The sequence below is a fragment of the Melospiza georgiana genome, chromosome 3 (assembly GCF_028018845.1).
Source record: "Melospiza georgiana isolate bMelGeo1 chromosome 3, bMelGeo1.pri, whole genome shotgun sequence".
Lineage (NCBI taxonomy): Eukaryota > Metazoa > Chordata > Aves > Passeriformes > Passerellidae > Melospiza > Melospiza georgiana.
The window spans coordinates 68,441,169-68,457,747 of record NC_080432.1 but is presented as its reverse complement, the minus strand read 5'-3'; the positions used below and the strand labels follow the sequence as shown (position 1 = coordinate 68,457,747).

Here is a 16,579-nt window from a genome sequence, read left to right as displayed (position 1 = left end):
CAAATGATCTACTGCTTAAGAGGATAATCATCTCTTTGTAAATGGTAAATCTTGGCCAAGATGGAGTTTATGTAAGATTATTATATAAGGTTATTAAATTGCATCCCACATGGCACAGTGAAGGTAGATCATCCTTACTGAAATATGAGTGCTAAAGTAAAGTAAGTCATAGAGAGATGTGCTCTGTAAAGCAAGTACTTAAAAGGTTTTAGCAAATTTGCAGTATTTCACTGTCTTCCCTTTCCTGTATATTTAATATTTTTAAATGGAATAGATATAAAATCTGGTAACCTTTTCTCTTCTTAAGGGACAGTCAAATTAACAGTCTCTTTATAGAGACAGAAGTTATATTTTCCTTCTGTATTTTCCATCAAAGTTGAAATTAGTGTATGTTTGGCAGAAAATTGTCAGATTTGTCCAAACTACCTTCTCCTTTTGGACCCCATGATAAATTTGAAAGAAAAGCCTTGTAAAATTAAAAATCCACATGTCAATACTTCTTCCATCATAGATTCATATTTGCAATGTGATATTTGATGTAGTTTTCATATTGATTCTTTTGTCTTTTAGAAAATGTTCTGAAATGTATTGGTAATGGAAAAACTAACCTGCTGGAAAACCCTTGATAAAAGGGATATTTTCCTAAAATACTCAGAAAGACCCTCAGAATTGTTTTGCAAAAATTTAAGATCTGAGTTTTAGTCTTAAAACTGAGTTCAGTGCACTGAGTTCAGTGTTTTCTGATGTTGAGATGGAACCTCCTCTGTTACAGCTTGTTTTCCTTGCCTCTGGTGTCTTGTCAGTGGGCACCACTGAAAACACCCTGGCCCCTCCTTTTTTGTTCACTCACTTAAAGCCTTTATACATAATGAGCTTTCTCTTCTCTGGGTGGAACCATGTCAGGTCTCTCAGCCTTTCCTCACAGGAGAGGAGCTCCAGTCCTTTAATCATTTTAGAGGCCCTTTGCTGGAATCTCCAGTATACCCAGGGCTCTTGCACTGAAGAGCCCAGAACTGGATATAGTGCTCTAGGCATGGCCAGTAGTGCCACAAAAAACCATATTTTAAAAGATTTTCTAATTGAGGAATATTCTGGGGGGCTACTTAAAAAAAAAAAAAGCAATTATATTTACACTTCAGGATGACTTCAGAATGAAGAACTGTTCTCAATGTCGAAGCAGGTTAAATGTTATGTGAAAGAAGACTGGCCTTTTTAATGGACAGCCTTGCTGAACGTATTGTTTTCTTCCTCTGCTCTTGTCGACTTATTTAATCTTCCTACCTGCAGATATTGCAGCTCAGCAGGAGCTCAAAGGCAGATGGAAACTACCAATGTGCACTGCACTTGAACTCCTGAAATAAAGGACAATATCTCCCTCAAACTTAGACTAACACAGAGCAAAATATGTAACTGCGCAAGAGAGGAAAGGACTAGTGATTTAAAGCAATCTGATTTCCTAAACTCTTTTTTACTTAAAATGTTTTGTTCTCCTGAAAATCTGTAAGAAAATATACTTTCTGCTGGATTTTACCTTAAAGAGATTATATTACTTTTACATAATGATAGCCACAACAGAAGTAATTACAACTTTTGTTAAACTACTAGTCCTTTCTAGGATATTTTTTGAGATTTTTATTCTCATATGTGGAATGTAATTTTTGTACAGGTAAGAAACCCAAGGCTTGCCAAAGTTTTCTTAGCAAAATTGATTTCTAGTGTAGTTACTCTAGCTTTCTTCCATTAGTTTAGAGATGGTTTCTGCTTTAGGCAATATCCAACTCAAAGATGTATTTCTCTTGTCAGGTCACCCAAGAGATTGCTAGTTTGGCTTCATTCCTTCCTTCAGAATATTACCATTCATATTCCATCTTGTATGATGGATACATTTAATTACTAGACAATCTGCAGCATCCTTACTCCTGGCTACAGCTATTTTGCAAGCAATTCCTTCATATATGTGAGACAATTAAAAGTGACAGTTCTGTACTGTTCAAATAAATGGAGATTGTATCCCTTCAAAGGGTAGCTAGATGAATAAAAGCCCTCCAAATCACTAGCAAGCAAACCTAATGGTCTCAACTAATTCTGATAAATGAGCCTAGTCTCACTTTCTGCAATGACTTTTTCTTTATTATTCTTGGTTTTCAGGCATTAAAGTAGGAGCAACACCATATTTTGTGAAATTAGCCTTGACTAAACTAGTTGATGCTTATCCAGATCAGTCAAGTAAAATGGGGGATTTACTTTATATTCTTCCAGATAACAAACAGGATTGAGACCCTCTGTGCCAGTCTGTGTATCTTACAGACATCTGTTTTGTTGGTGCTGGTTTCCAAATTTTTAAGACAAGGCCCTCAGCTGAGAAGCACTTTCAGCATGGATGTCAAGAAGAACTGAAATTACCCATTCCTTCATAATGGGTGCTCAGCATCTGCCAGTAACCTGGCCTTCAACCAGGTATTTCAGAAGAACCAGAGCTGCCATCTAGACAAAATGCATGTGCTATGGAATTATTAAAGGTGACTAGACAAGACTCAGATCTCTTTTGCCTTTCTGACACACATAATGAATGTCTGACCCACTTTTCCAGTGAGAGGATCTCCATCTAATAAGTGCTTCCTAACAGAGGTCCAGACTCATTTCCATTAAATATTCTCATTTTTTCTCTTTAAAGTGCTAGACATTTATTCCTGTTTTAACTGGCATCTTAAACCAATTTGGAATTATGCACAGTTAAAAAATAAATGTATGCAAGATAGAAATTCTGCTGCTGACAGATTTTAGCAACCTAATTTTTTTTTCCTTTTGGTTTGGAACTACAGGCTGCATTTATTCTTTCAGATAAAATGCTCTGGGAGGGTCCTGAGGTTGACTGGCACCACATAGCCCCAGTCCACTAAAGCCCATGCCCAAAACAGGGTTTCTGCCACAGGCCATTGGTTGGGAATGCACTTTGACACTGGTCAAATCTCTGCCAGGGATTTAACACTTGCTAATAATTTACTGTACAGGCTGACTGTAGCCCATTAGACCCTGGCCCTGCTTAGTTTACTTAGTGGTATAGGCACTGTCAGTGTGTTTAACTTGGATAACGCTGTTTTGTTATTGTTTTTGCATGTTGAATATTCAAGTTTTTATTACTCTACAATGAATAAAGTTCAGATGGTCTGCAAGGGGACTTTGGCACCTTTAAAATGTCACCATCTATCAACATGCCTTACTTCAGGTAATATTTTGATCTCAGACCCATTGTGACCTTTCATGTACTTCTCTGCTTATGTGGTTTTCCATGGACTTCTGAGTTAATGCATCTTTGAGTAAATATCTAATTGCAAATTTGTCATAAGAAAACCAAAAGCAGCCCAAACCCTGTCAGGGGAGATTTCAAAGGCTCCAAACTCTTAATATCTGTAATTCACAGCATAAGCTGGACTCAGGCATTCTCAGCACTCTTTATGCTTTTTTTATTTTCTTCACAGCAACAGTCAAGCTGTGCTCTGGTGACAGAAAATCTGTCATGACATTACGAATCTTCCTCCAGCCAGTGTTCCACAGACACCAAGCTGGACAGCATTTTGGCACAGGCAGGTGGGAAATGGGTATGAGGGGTGAGGCAGAGCAAAGACACTGATGCTCTGAAGCAATCCATCTCTTAAACAGCCTCAGAGGAGGCATCAAGCTGCTTTTCACCAGTGGAAGTGATTCTGCCACTGCTTTCTCTCCCTCCAGTCTCCTCAAGAGCAGCTGTCCCTGAATACACTCTTGAGTGCTGTGCCAGGACAGAATCAAGATCATGTTCTAAAGTTAACTAGATTTAGTATGCTCTCTCCTTCTGAGGAGCTGCTGTTGGTATCTTTTGCACCACTGAATTAGAATGAGCCTTGTGTAATCCCAAATCCCTTCTCAGCATGTATTTATTATTCAATTTAGAAGAACTGCAGTTCTGGGAGTTTTTTTCACTGATTTTCTTTACAGAAATGTTTGCTTGAAATAGGACTATTTTCTGCAGTTAGACTGATCAGGGGTTTGTATTCTAGTAGTACTATACACAAAGGAATCTGCATTTTATTTGTGAATCTTCAGAAACATTTATTTAAAGTTTCCTAGTCTATTATGTTTACAGTCTACTCATTTTCTAACCTGCTTGTGTTATCACAGATGGGGAAAAATATCAGCAAACACATGAGTCTCCATCTGTTCCTCAAAATGAAATGAACTTTCAAAGTTTAAATTATTAAGACTAAAATCCTGATACTAGGAAAGCTTGGCACAGAAAGCCCAGGGCTGATTTTGATGTTAGTGAGGATTCTACCATTGTGATGAAAAATAACAGACCAGCTGCAAAAGAAGCTGTTGCTCCACTCTTTGCATTAGCCTTCTATTTTTATTATTTTATTATGGGGAGAAACATGTTTTCCTCATACCTTTGAAAACAGAAACATTTATCAGTTTGCATGGACTTAGTTTACAGTGTTAAAATATTTTTCAAACCACGGTTCTTGGTTGGAAACTAATTCAGAATTATTTATATATGCTGAACATCTGTGTAATGTCCTGTGTATCTTTGTGCTTCCACCATGATTTCATGGTAGACTGGCAGCATCTTAGTGAATACCCCTTTGCACCACTTGCCAAAATAAAAACAGTGTGTAGCTTACAGCTTTCTCCCAGAGAAGGACATGATTTTAATTTACTTTACATGTCCCAGAAAGCAATGGCCTGCATCAAATCTACTTTTTGGCAAATTTCCTGTGGAAATGCCTTTCTGCTGTGGGAGCTGGTGGCTCACTGTCCTCACCCCTACTGCAAGGCTGTGCAAGAGCTGGTGCTCCAACAGGAATTTGGAGGTATGTGGCAAGATGCTGAGAAGAAGAAAGGAAGAAGACAAAAGGTGGTGCATTAGCTTGGATTAAGGGATTTCTTAGATGCTTTTTTATGAGAGGAGATGAGATATACTTGATTGATTCAGAAGAGGGATCCATAGTGACCAAGGCAGCTTCTCATGATGTTGAATAGGTTAACTTTAAGCTTTCTTTAGTCGTTTTTACATGAAGTTTTTGTTTTCTGTAAATCTTATTTCTAAAGTCCTTTTGGTTTACCAGTAAATCTTGTTTTCCTGCATTCACATCTTACTCTCTAGAAGCAGGAAAAAGTGATAGGCTACTAGTTAGAAGCAGTTAGCAAATCTGTGAGCCTACCTACCTTTACACCTTGTGGCAAAGAAACGTGCCCCCCTCTTTTGAAAAGGCAGCAATTCACATCTGCTTCACAGGGAGGTGCAAGAAGTGGTCAAACCTGCCTTTACTTGCCAGCTCTAGAGCTTTGAGATAAGCTGTGTATTGAATCCCATATGAGATAAATTTGTGGTCTGGCTCAAGGAGAGAGCAGGCTTCCAGGAATTAGGCTAACACTGACAATCTGGACCAGTGTCACACAAGGGTGCAAGCCCAGAGTGCAAGTCAGGCTGTGTTGCCCTAGGACAGTTGTGTAAGCAAGCATGTACACAGCCACCTGTCTCCAGCCTGCCCTGAGGACCTAAACATCCATAAATTTCCAGCAAAATCACTTCCCCTGTCTTAATCATAAAGGAAAAAGAGCTTATTAAATTTCATACTTATTAGGAAGACATGCTTCCCTGCTCTGATTTTTTTTTTCTTCAGTTTATAGATCATCCTTTTCTTTTGCTTTAAAGGGAAGAGAAATGCTTTTCTTGGGCAGTATTTAATAAGCACTGTTAACTTACAGAAGTATGAAAAAAACCAACATGACAAGCTATTTATTTTCAGTGTGTATCCTGATTATTTTTACAAATGCTGAGAATTTAATTCTTTTATTTTAAGTATCTCAGGGAACTTTGAGAGGCCCATTTCTGAAGACCAGATATTTAAATCCTCAGTCCACACTCACCCCATGGTGCATTCCATCACCAACAGGAATGTCTGCCAGCTTTCTCTCATGGGTTCAGCACTGAGGATATGTAGATTTAAAGACAATGTGATTTTAGACTGATTTTCATAAATTTAATGTTCAGTATCTTCTGTGACAAGACAGATAACGGATTTTATCCAGCTTTAAATACTACCCATCAAAGAACTGGTGCTACTTTCCTAAGAAAGCACCAGTACTGCCCATTGCACTCTGATAATCAGTTGATACTGTACCATAGTTGCACAAAGCACAAATCCCTAAACCTTCTCACCCTCAGAATAAAGTATTCTCTGGGAAAGAGATGGAATGTTTTCATCTTTGACCTCTGCAATAGCAAGTGGTAAAAATGTAACGGTGTTCTGTGATATTTTAAAGTATAAAAGGACTCAGATTGGAACATCTTTTCCCATTAAATATTTTTAAAAATATCACCTTCTATTTCAGTAAAATACAGTACAGTAGCCTGCACTTCTGTCTTCTGCACTAGAGCAAAAAAAATTCCTGATGCACTTTTCCATATTCGCTCTTTTACAGATGTGATGTTTTGAAAAGGTAAAGCACAGAGAATTGAGTTTCAGATGTGTTGTCCTATGTGTTCAGGGAGGAAAAGAAGAATTAAAAACAAAATTAGAAGTGAAAATACATTTTTTTAAATGAGTGCTTTTGTTTCAAAGATAAAGATTTTCTTTTCTTGCCAGAAGCTTTAACAAAATCCTGGAACCTGTGTGACTTTTTTGTACCAGTCCAACTCTAGTCTGCTCCTGGTCTAAAAGTTCTGCTGCAGACAGGCATGGGAAAAAGGATATGGGTTTTGTTTTCCACATACTTATGAACATGTGGCTATAATGTATTGCATTATTTTTTTTTTTGTTTCCATCCTTTCTTTGCTTCTTTGTCCTTCAAACTTGCTGCCACAGTTAAATGAAATAAAGCAGCCATGACTGTAGCCCCCAGAAATAATCTTGTATAGACTCATGCAAAGCCTTGACACAATTTTTTGATAACAAACTAAGATTGAACATGCCAGGAAAATGTTATTCTTCTCAAACTACTAGAGAGGTGGGAAATACAAAAGGAAAAAAAAAAAAAGAAAAAAAAGTAGGGTTTTTTTTTTGATTGTTTTTTATTACATTTAGAGCACACTGTTTATTAAGAGGATAACACTGAACCCCATAGAGAATGGGTATTAATGCAATTTCAAATTGTTCTTAGAACTGTGTCTGCCATTTCATATTCATTGCACAAGTGGCAGAAATATTTTCTTGCAGGCCCAAGTAAACTGTGAAACTCTTGCAAGGAAAATGTTCCCTTTAATAAAGAAAAATATTTGTGCAGCAACATCACCAGGAAGAAATTTCAGAGTAGCTCACAGCAGTCATAGACAAGTTATAAGAACTGAGGAGAAAGGCTTCTTGCCAAGAGCAACTCTTGTTTACTGCCAAGATGGCAAATACCCTATCTTCCCTGGGATCTCTTGTGTGTGGGAAACTCTCTTCCACAAGTCTTCAGCAGTTTTAATGGTTACATTTTTGGGTAAAGCCCCTTCAGCTCACTCACTTCAATCGAGCCACAGGTGAAGCTGAGTGATCATCTTCACTTATCCCCTGGAAGCCTTTCCATGTCCCCCAGACTGCCATACTGCTAAAGTCTCTGCAGGGCAGATGTCAGACCACTTCTGAGCCTTCTGTGTGCAGTAAAAGGAGACAGATTATTGGGCATCAGTGTCCCACAGTTTTCGAATTCACAGAGCACCTTATGAAAGGGGGAACAAAAAGATATGACTCCTGCTCTGGGTAGGAGACAAAGGAGAAAGCAAAATAAAACTGGCAGAAAAGCCAACCTCCCTGTGCTAGTGCCTGAAGAGTTTTTTTGAAGAATGTAATTTACAAGTGTTTGCAAGAAAACAACTAGTTTCATGTCTGCTCAGAAAGCTGGAGTAATGGATTCTAAATAAGGTTGAGGAGGTGAAATAGCAGGCTTACTCCTCTAACCTTGTCAAACTGAGCTCAAAACTATAAAGTCACAGCTCTAAGTACTAAATAGGCAAGTCTCTGAAGAAAGTGTAATTGAGGAAATTATGGAATGTCATGTCAGAAGACTTTTTGCAAATTTTGCAAGTCTCAGGCTGCCCAAGTCATTGAAATGATGCTTCATAAAGAAGCACATTCTTCTGTCCTCTATTGAAATGGAGCTTTGCAGAAGCTTAAGACAGGGGGTGATTCAGTCCAGGGCCATAGGTACATGACTGGTACTTGTCTGTTAGCTACTTTAATTAGGAAGTCTTCCTGAAATGAGTGCCTAAGGTCTATGTCTGGTCAGTGAAGAGAAGAAGGTCTATAGAAGATCTTCACAGGGATGTATCTTCTTTTTCTGCTGAAAGGGGACAAGCATTTCCTGTTGGGAGCTTCAGAAGTGCTTTATTTTTTTCCACTGAGGAGGAACACTGAGTGTTCCCTTCACTACTTGTACTCAGAAACAAGTTCAGAGCTTAAACTAGTTGGACAACCTCATGAGCATACCTATTAAAATAAAATAGCCATCTTAATAGTCCTGTTAATCTCCACTATTTTTCAATCTGAGCAAAACTTGGTAATAAGTCTTGCTTTGTCCCTGTAAACCGAGCAATTTACTGTCCTGATAATTATCAGTGCCAATAGCTATACTGAGTCCGGCTGGGATGGAGTTAATTTTCTTCATAGCGATCCTTGTGGTGCTATGTTTTGGATTTTTGACCGAAACAGTGTTGATAACACATTAATGTTATAGCTGCTGCTGAGCAGTCACTGAACAGTATCAAGGATTTCTCTGTTTCTCACACTGTCTGGTCAGTGGGCTGGCTGGGGGTGCATAAGAAGTTGTGAGGAGACACATCTGGGACCACAACTCACCAAAGGGATATTCCCTACATTATGACATTGGGATCAGCAATAAAAGCTGCAGAAGAAAAAGGAAGGATTGAGGTTGAGATTTGTAGCATCTGTTTCCTCAAGTCACTGTAAGATGTGATGGACCATGGCTTTCCAGGACATGGCTGAACTGATGGGAAGCTGTGAATGAATTTTTTGTTTTGTTTTACTTGTGCACACAACTTTGCTTTATCAATTAAACTCCTTATCTCAATGGAAGAGTTTTGTCACTTTCACTTTTCTGATTCTCTTCTCCATCCTGCTGCTGAGTAAACATCTGCCTGGGGCTAAGCTACCTACAAGGATTAGCCCATAACAGTAGAGAAGTCCTTCAAATAGTTGTTATCTTTAAGAAAGATATATTAGAGAAAAATAATTTTTAAAAGGGTTTTAATAAGATGTACCAAATAATTTCTCAAATTTTTTGCTCTTGACAAGTGTCTGTTAAGCAAAATTATATTTCCCCAAACAAAGGTATGAATATTTGCCTATGCTGTTGTGTAAACAGAAGACTTAATGGCTATTCTGATTTTAACATGGGGTAGAACAGAAAAAAACAAGTCTCACAGGAGTCACAAAAGATATTTTCAGAATTCTAATGATTTATTTGAATATAGGAACTACTGAACTAGCTCTTTGAACAGAAGGAAGGGAACATTTTTTAATAAAATCTGCACATACTTCTACCACTTCTGTCAATGGTGAACAAGTTGAGGCAATAAATGGTTAGAGATGTAAGAGCTATCAGCAGTCACATACAGATGGAAAAACTGAAGAAAATTCTAACATTGCCTTCCCAATTAATGAATCCAGCAACATTTCCAGACAGGTATCTCTTGAGAAATTAATGTTACTCAAATACAAAGACCTGTGGAACTAGGGAAAGAATGTAATTACATTAGGTCCAGAGAACCTGTTACAATTGTTGATTAGGCTTTTCCATTACAGAGAACTACCCTAGAGAATTAATTAGCTAGAATCCCCTATATATGAGAGAATAATGAAGTTAGTTACTTTTTAAAAGTTATTATTAAATTTGGCATCACAATCAATGACTTAATTTTAACTGAGGTTCTCAAACATTTCATACTGCATTTTTCAAAGTTTTGTCCCATCTTTCCTCTAATGGAGTTTCTACCACAGAAACTTAGAAGTTAAAGCTGTAAAATACTTATTGCATCACATTTTCTCTCTTTTTGATTTTAGCAACATGAGTGATGTAACTGTTCCTTTGATCACTTATTTTACTTAGTCTTGAAAACTAGCTAACAAGATTTCTCCATACTCTATCTAATTTACTTTGCAAAGAAAAATCCCAACCTCAAGCCCTGAAAAACCCTGAAAGACAGTAAAAACAATTACTAGAGCAGCTGAAGGTACATCCTATGTTTTTAATCAATAATTACTCTAATGTAAGTTTAATGTGCATAAGCTGTTTACATATATAATGGTATTGCCTTCTAAGGACTGGAGGCACTCCAAGGGTCACAAGGCTTCAAACTAGAGTATTATTGTCAAATTTAAGATTTCTTGAGTTGCAGCATGCTTTAAAAATGAAATCAGTTGTCATTAAGTTTTAGAAATTAGAGGGATATTTTATTGAATACTATTGACATTATATGAATATTATTAATATTCTAGCATGCAAGGCAAAAGCCAACCCTAGCTGTACATGCACAATGATGGGCTTTATTTTCATTCAGGAAAGAGATGTTGTATTCAGGATGGATAATTCCATGAAAACATCATCTCTGGGGCTGTTAAAAAATAAGCAGAGTGCTAGGAATTAGTAACAAAACTGAAGAGCAAACACATAACATGGTGCATCCATGTCTCAACAACACAGATTTAGTCACACATCTCAGACAGGAAATATATAGAATAAGAAGGTATATAGTGAGCACAAGGTAGATGAGCAAATAGGACAGACGAGGATAAATCATGGTCTGGGTCAGTTTCTGTATCACAGAGATTAAAATAGAGAAGACTGTGGAAGACAAAACAGGTGAAGGAAGGTATGAGAGAGCTCTGTAAAATCTTGACCATCCTGGGAATGATTAGTCACTGTTCTTCACATAAGAAAAAGGAAGCATCAAATGAAATTAATTTCTAGTAGGTTAACACAAATAAAAGGGAGTACACAGGCCCTCTTTAGAATTTATTGCTAGAGGAAACCCTGGGTGCCAAAATTTTAGATGAGTTTAGGAAGTCGCTTCAGAAAATGTTTTGCCAAATTACGGAAAGAAAATTCCACCAAGGTCTATAAACCACACAAAAAGGAACTCTGGGCCAGGAAATTCCTAAATTTCAGATTGACAGTAGCTGTGAGGTGTTTTACTGTGGGTAGCTTGAGGAGGTGCATATCTACTTGTTTTATCCTTATCTTGTGGTATCTGATAAAGATCACTTCCTGAAATAGGACACAGGTAAATGAATCTCTGGACTGTAAGAGCATAGCTGACATTGTGCCCTTGTCCCAGAGCAGAAAGAAAAGTGACAAAACACCCTCTCTTTGCTTCCTGTTTAATACACTTCCACCTATTTCTCAATATGGATTGAACATATTGCAAAGTTTCTTGGTAAAACATGAGCTCTGGCTCATCCTTGCTCCCAATACACTCTGCCTTCAGGTGAAACTGGAAATAACAGCCAAGGCAGGTCCCCCCTGCCGCTGCCTCCAGGATGTGGCAGTATCTTGGAAAAAAACCTATCCCTAGTGCATATATACTGGTAAGTATTTTTAAACATATTGAAGCAAATAGCCTCAGGTTTTAGACTGGGGCCAGATGGGTAATTGAAGTGAAAATAACACAGATACACAGAGGAATGGTGACTTCAAAACACTGAATTGTCTGGTTAATAGGATGCACAGGCTCTGAACAGTACTGAATGTCATTTACCTTATATTTCAATACTGTGTTCATAAAAATAAGAAATAAAGATCTGATGCATCTCAAGACACTGAGAATTTAAAGCTATTTTTGGAACTGACTTTAAATATTTGACTTTACAAGTGAACACTTTGTTGAGGAAGGGACAAGCGGCCACTAAAATTATGCCACTTCATTTAAAAGTGGAATTTAAGGCTCATGTTTTCAGATTTACAGAATTTATATTATTATTTATATTATTATAAATTATTTCTAATTTATAATGATATTAAATTATAAATTTATATTATTTATATTATTAATATAACAGGATACCACATATTCACATTTATGACCATCTCCCTTTTATTCTCCTGAATGCAGAGAACTGCACTATCAGAAGTACAAGCAGAAAAAACTGTTTTGAATGCAAGCTATAAAATATTCATTATTGAGTCTCTCACTCACAAATACATGTTTTACAACCAAAATTTTCTCATTTAGTTATGGCTTAAGTAGGATAAATATAGCTTGAATTTACTATCCTTTCCTCTTCCCCATCACAAGATGTCCAACCAAATCAGGGAATATTTAAATCAAATTTTTAAGTGAAAAGTTAAACTGTGTCTCCTCTCCCAGAAGTTAACAGGTTCCCAGTGCTTTCCATTCTCATTGTTTACCTGTGGCGGATATGGAAGCAAATATACTACAGGACATACCATGAACAGCTGCAGCAACAGCACCAACAAAAGCAACATGTGTTGTTGGGCCTTTGGTTTCCAGGTGCTTGAGACACAGCTGACGTTCCTTCATTTTGTGACTGCTGCCTCTTTCTCATGTCAGCTACTTCAGTGCCCAAGTGGCTATAAGAACACAGACATAAGAGATGTACAGAATTACTACAGACCGTCATAAATTACATTCACATTTCTACAGCAATGCCTGATGCAACTGCTTCTCACAGCACATGGCAACAAAAGCATGTGACCATCACCTGAGCCAGCCAAGGAATAGCTCCAGTGTGTTGAAAGCAGTTTCCAGAAGAGCACATCTCAGTGGCACTCTTATGCTCCTGGGCTGCTGAATAGAGCCCATCCTTACTGCTTAGGCTGCACGCAAAGAGCTCTTTATTATCAGTGTTTCTAACAGCAAGCCATACAGCTTTTGTAGCACTTGGGAGAGACTGCCTTGTTCCTCACCATAGGACTATCACAGCTGTTTCCATTGTGCTAAATATACAGCTAAAAATACAGCAGGATGGTTATTCATCTTCAACATGAGTTGGAAACTGATTTTTTTTTTACTTTTGACTTTAGTCTATGCTGGACCAATGACATTGATGTACGTGATCTTATATTGAGGGCAGCTGTCTGGTAAGGGCCAAGATTTTCATATGACATAACAGAGAGGTTTGTTACTTAAGAGTTATTCTTGGTAAATAAAATGAATAGTAAATATGTATTTATAAAATACTTTTCCAACTTTGAGACTATTTTCTCAAAGATCTTTTCTCAAAAGATCTTTTCTCAAAGTCACAGATCTTTGCTCATTGCCAGTTTCTCCTAGATTTTACTAGGCCAAGATTTTTTTCCTTCCAGTGACTTAAAATATGCAGCTGGAAGTAGTATATCATGCATTATCTAGTCTTCCAAAGAAGTTAAACATTTACTGATAAATTACATTAATTAGGAAGGTTTAGATATCAGGATCCTTCTAATAACTCACATCTTTCTACAACAACTTTAAGTTTCCCAGAGTAATAGCAAATACAAACATATAAATTGGAGTAAAATTTGGTACCTTTGCCTTTGCAAAAGTGCTAACAGGTTACTGTGGGGAGGAGCTTGGTTTAAAACAGAAGCAGGTAGAGATGGCCTGGTGTGAGCAGCATGCACTGTGCTCCATACTCCCAGGGCATCCTGCTACAACCAGGGGTGCTGGGGAAAGGCAAAATCTGATTGATTTGTCACCTGGGTACACCATGCACAGACAAATAAGAGACATGCCACTTCTACATGCACTCAAGCAGCAGCTGTGAGAGTTATCATTTACACGCTTGCTAAAACGCCCGAGGCTTTTATTCTGCAATAGTGTCCTTCTAGACAGCTTACACACAACCACACACAGCAAGGATACTAAGCTTCAGAACTCAAACCCATGCTCTAAAACTCAAGAAACTCAAGGTTGGTGGTTATTTTGGCTTCTTACATAGCTACCTTTTCCATGTATACTGTCACTGAGGAGAATCAAGTAATTTCTGTAGTGTTTGGTCAAATCAAACAATGAAAAGCCGTGCAACTATCACTGGTAGTTGCACCTGCTTATGCCATTGATATGACTTATGGTTTATAGCTGCTCTTGAAAATTAAAATGACATGCAAACAAACACCACACCTTTTTTTTTTTTTTTTTTTCATGTCAAATGCAAACTACCGGGGTTAAAAAGGGATGGTCTGGTGTAACTCGATAACTGCCCATGTTTTTTCAATAGATAGGAAGGAAGGGAAATTGTTGAAGCATAATATGTAGCTCAGAGAGTAAGTGACAGTATGAAGTGCTTTTCTCCAAATTACAATGCAGAACTTCTGCTGACTGTGCATGATGCATTTAAATTATTTCATAGATAGCTGTGTCATGCTGTGAAATGGTATTTTTTTCAGCAAGTGCAATGACTGTGGTTAAAGGAATTAAAGCCAGATATTTGCAAATGGAATGTTTGTTTCTTTTAAGTAAGATAGTGGTTCTAGAAATATTTGTACAACAACAACAACAAAAAAAACCCAAACAAAATGTATTAGTTTCAGAAGCCAGTAAATTATCCATATTTAAGGATTGTTTGCCTATAATCCCATTCATTCCACCTGTGTACCTGAAGTCAAGCATTTTTTTCACCATTTTAGCTACATATATATATAACATGTACTATGGATAGAATATGTGGCACTATAAATACAGGGGACAGGATGAAGGTTATCCATTCAGACATGATGATGACCACTGGTGACTTTGATGTAGTTTCACAAAAACTTTACCACACCACAAGATGCTGCTGCCACTAAAATAAATAACCCTCTCCCTTTTCTCCTGCACAGCTCACAGTCACTCATTCCCTTCTCTGCGTTGGAAGCAGCATTTGTACAGCGACCAGGTGAATTTGATAAAAGAATAGCCATGACCGAAATTTAATCTAGAGGGAGAAGAAAAAAAATAGATTTAACTTGCTTCAAGTGACTTTCTCATTTACCTTGGGAAGATGTGAGAACTTGGACAGGGCAGGGGAGAAAACTGAACATCAGGCAGCAAAAAGAATGTGGGGACCGCTTTCTTCCATTCCTGCTCACACTGTCAGCAAGTGATGGTGAAATGGGTGGGAATTATGCAGCTGCAGAAAGGTAAAATCTGCAACTGCAGTTCCCAACACACAGAATATGGCAGAGAGGGACAGTCAGAAGTGGGGTTTTACAGGAATGTTTTACACCTTTGATCCTGACCAGCAACCTCAACTACTGAAAAGGCTCCAGCATTCATCTTTTGGTATTAACTACCATGGCAAACTGTTTCCGAGGTTTGCAAGTTTGGTAGGACACAGAATTGTGAGGAAATATGGCCCTCCATTGTAGAGCATTTCAGGAGAAATTACTTCCTCCAAGGTTGCTCAGAGCCTGTCTAGCCAGTCTTTAGAATAGAACTGCTTGTTTGCTATGTTATAACAACTCTGGAGTATGGGGAGGCATATAATCCATCCCCTTTCTGGCCATGCATTATTTGGTGAAGGAAGAGGGCAGTCCTTGATTGCAGGTAAAGTTACATTTATCTATTTAGGTTGTATTTGAAAAATAACAAGAAACAGATAAAAGAAAGAAAGAAAAGAACCACAGAGTCAGAATCATAGAATGGGTTGGAAGGGACCTGAAAGATCATCTGGTTCCAATCTCCCTGCCATGGGCAGGGACACCTTCCACTAGGCCAGGTTTCTCAATGCCCCATCCAACCTGACCTTGAACGCTGCCAGGGATGGATGGGGCAGCCACAATTTCTCTTGGCAACTTTTTCCAGTGCCTCACTGCCCTCACAGTAAAGAATTCTTTTCCTGAGGAAGGAAGGAAAAAAGGAAGAAAGAGCAAGCAACATCCCCCAGTCCTGTATGTATATCCAAGGAGATTCTGGCTCCAGCAGAATAAAGCATTAATTGCAATGCCAGTGAAGTGCTATGATGGGATACATTCTGAAATGGGTTGTAAACATAGATATTATAGAGTGGGACTATCCTTAGCTGCCAAATATAATGGGGAAAAATCTTACTGCCACAGTGGGAAAAAGTTGTATTTAATCCAATTCAGATTCTCTCCTTTCCACAGCTGACATTGGTGTTCACTCTGAACCTTGCTGTGTCTCATGGTACAAAAAAAGTGATTTTGCTTGGCATGACTGGTGTTCTGCCCAATAAAAGCAGGAGGCTGAAACTCCAAGCAATGGGACAGTGTTCTCAGTAAACAACTGAAATCTTCACTGGCTCAACCAGTGGCTGAAGTCAAAGTCTTCAGCCCTGTTCTTCTGCTTGTGTTGCTTTCTCTCAGAGAGATTTAAGCTGAAATTTATAATATGAAAAACCCACTCTGTGAAGCAAACCTATTACATTTACTGAGGATGTAGTTGGATGGCTGTAAACTTTAGTTTCATGCTTATTTTGGTTGGATTTCATGTTTCATGTTTTATTTGCAAATACCAGATGTCATCTACGCAAAACAGTAATTGATTCCATTAGATTATTTAGGAAGCAGAAGCAGGAATATCTTAATTCTTGGCTATATTTAGAGACTGAGCAGACAGAGGGTTTATTTTTGGTGCCTTGGTCCAAGGCATAAAAAGAAATTT

The 16,579-nt window shown here is 37.9% G+C and overlaps 1 protein-coding gene across 4 annotated transcripts in view; it reads right to left on the bottom strand.

The window, feature by feature from the left end:
- Nucleotides 1-16,579, bottom strand: part of RGS17 (regulator of G protein signaling 17) — a 69,781-nt gene that overhangs the window by 16,666 nt on the left and 36,536 nt on the right. For all 4 annotated transcript variants that reach the window (XM_058019840.1, XM_058019841.1, XM_058019839.1 and 1 more), the window contains exon 2: nt 12,424-12,567. In XM_058019840.1, coding sequence (XP_057875823.1) covers nt 12,424-12,542 — 119 coding nt within the window. In that variant the 5' untranslated portion in view covers nt 12,543-12,567. The remainder of the gene's footprint in view (nt 1-12,423; nt 12,568-16,579) is intronic.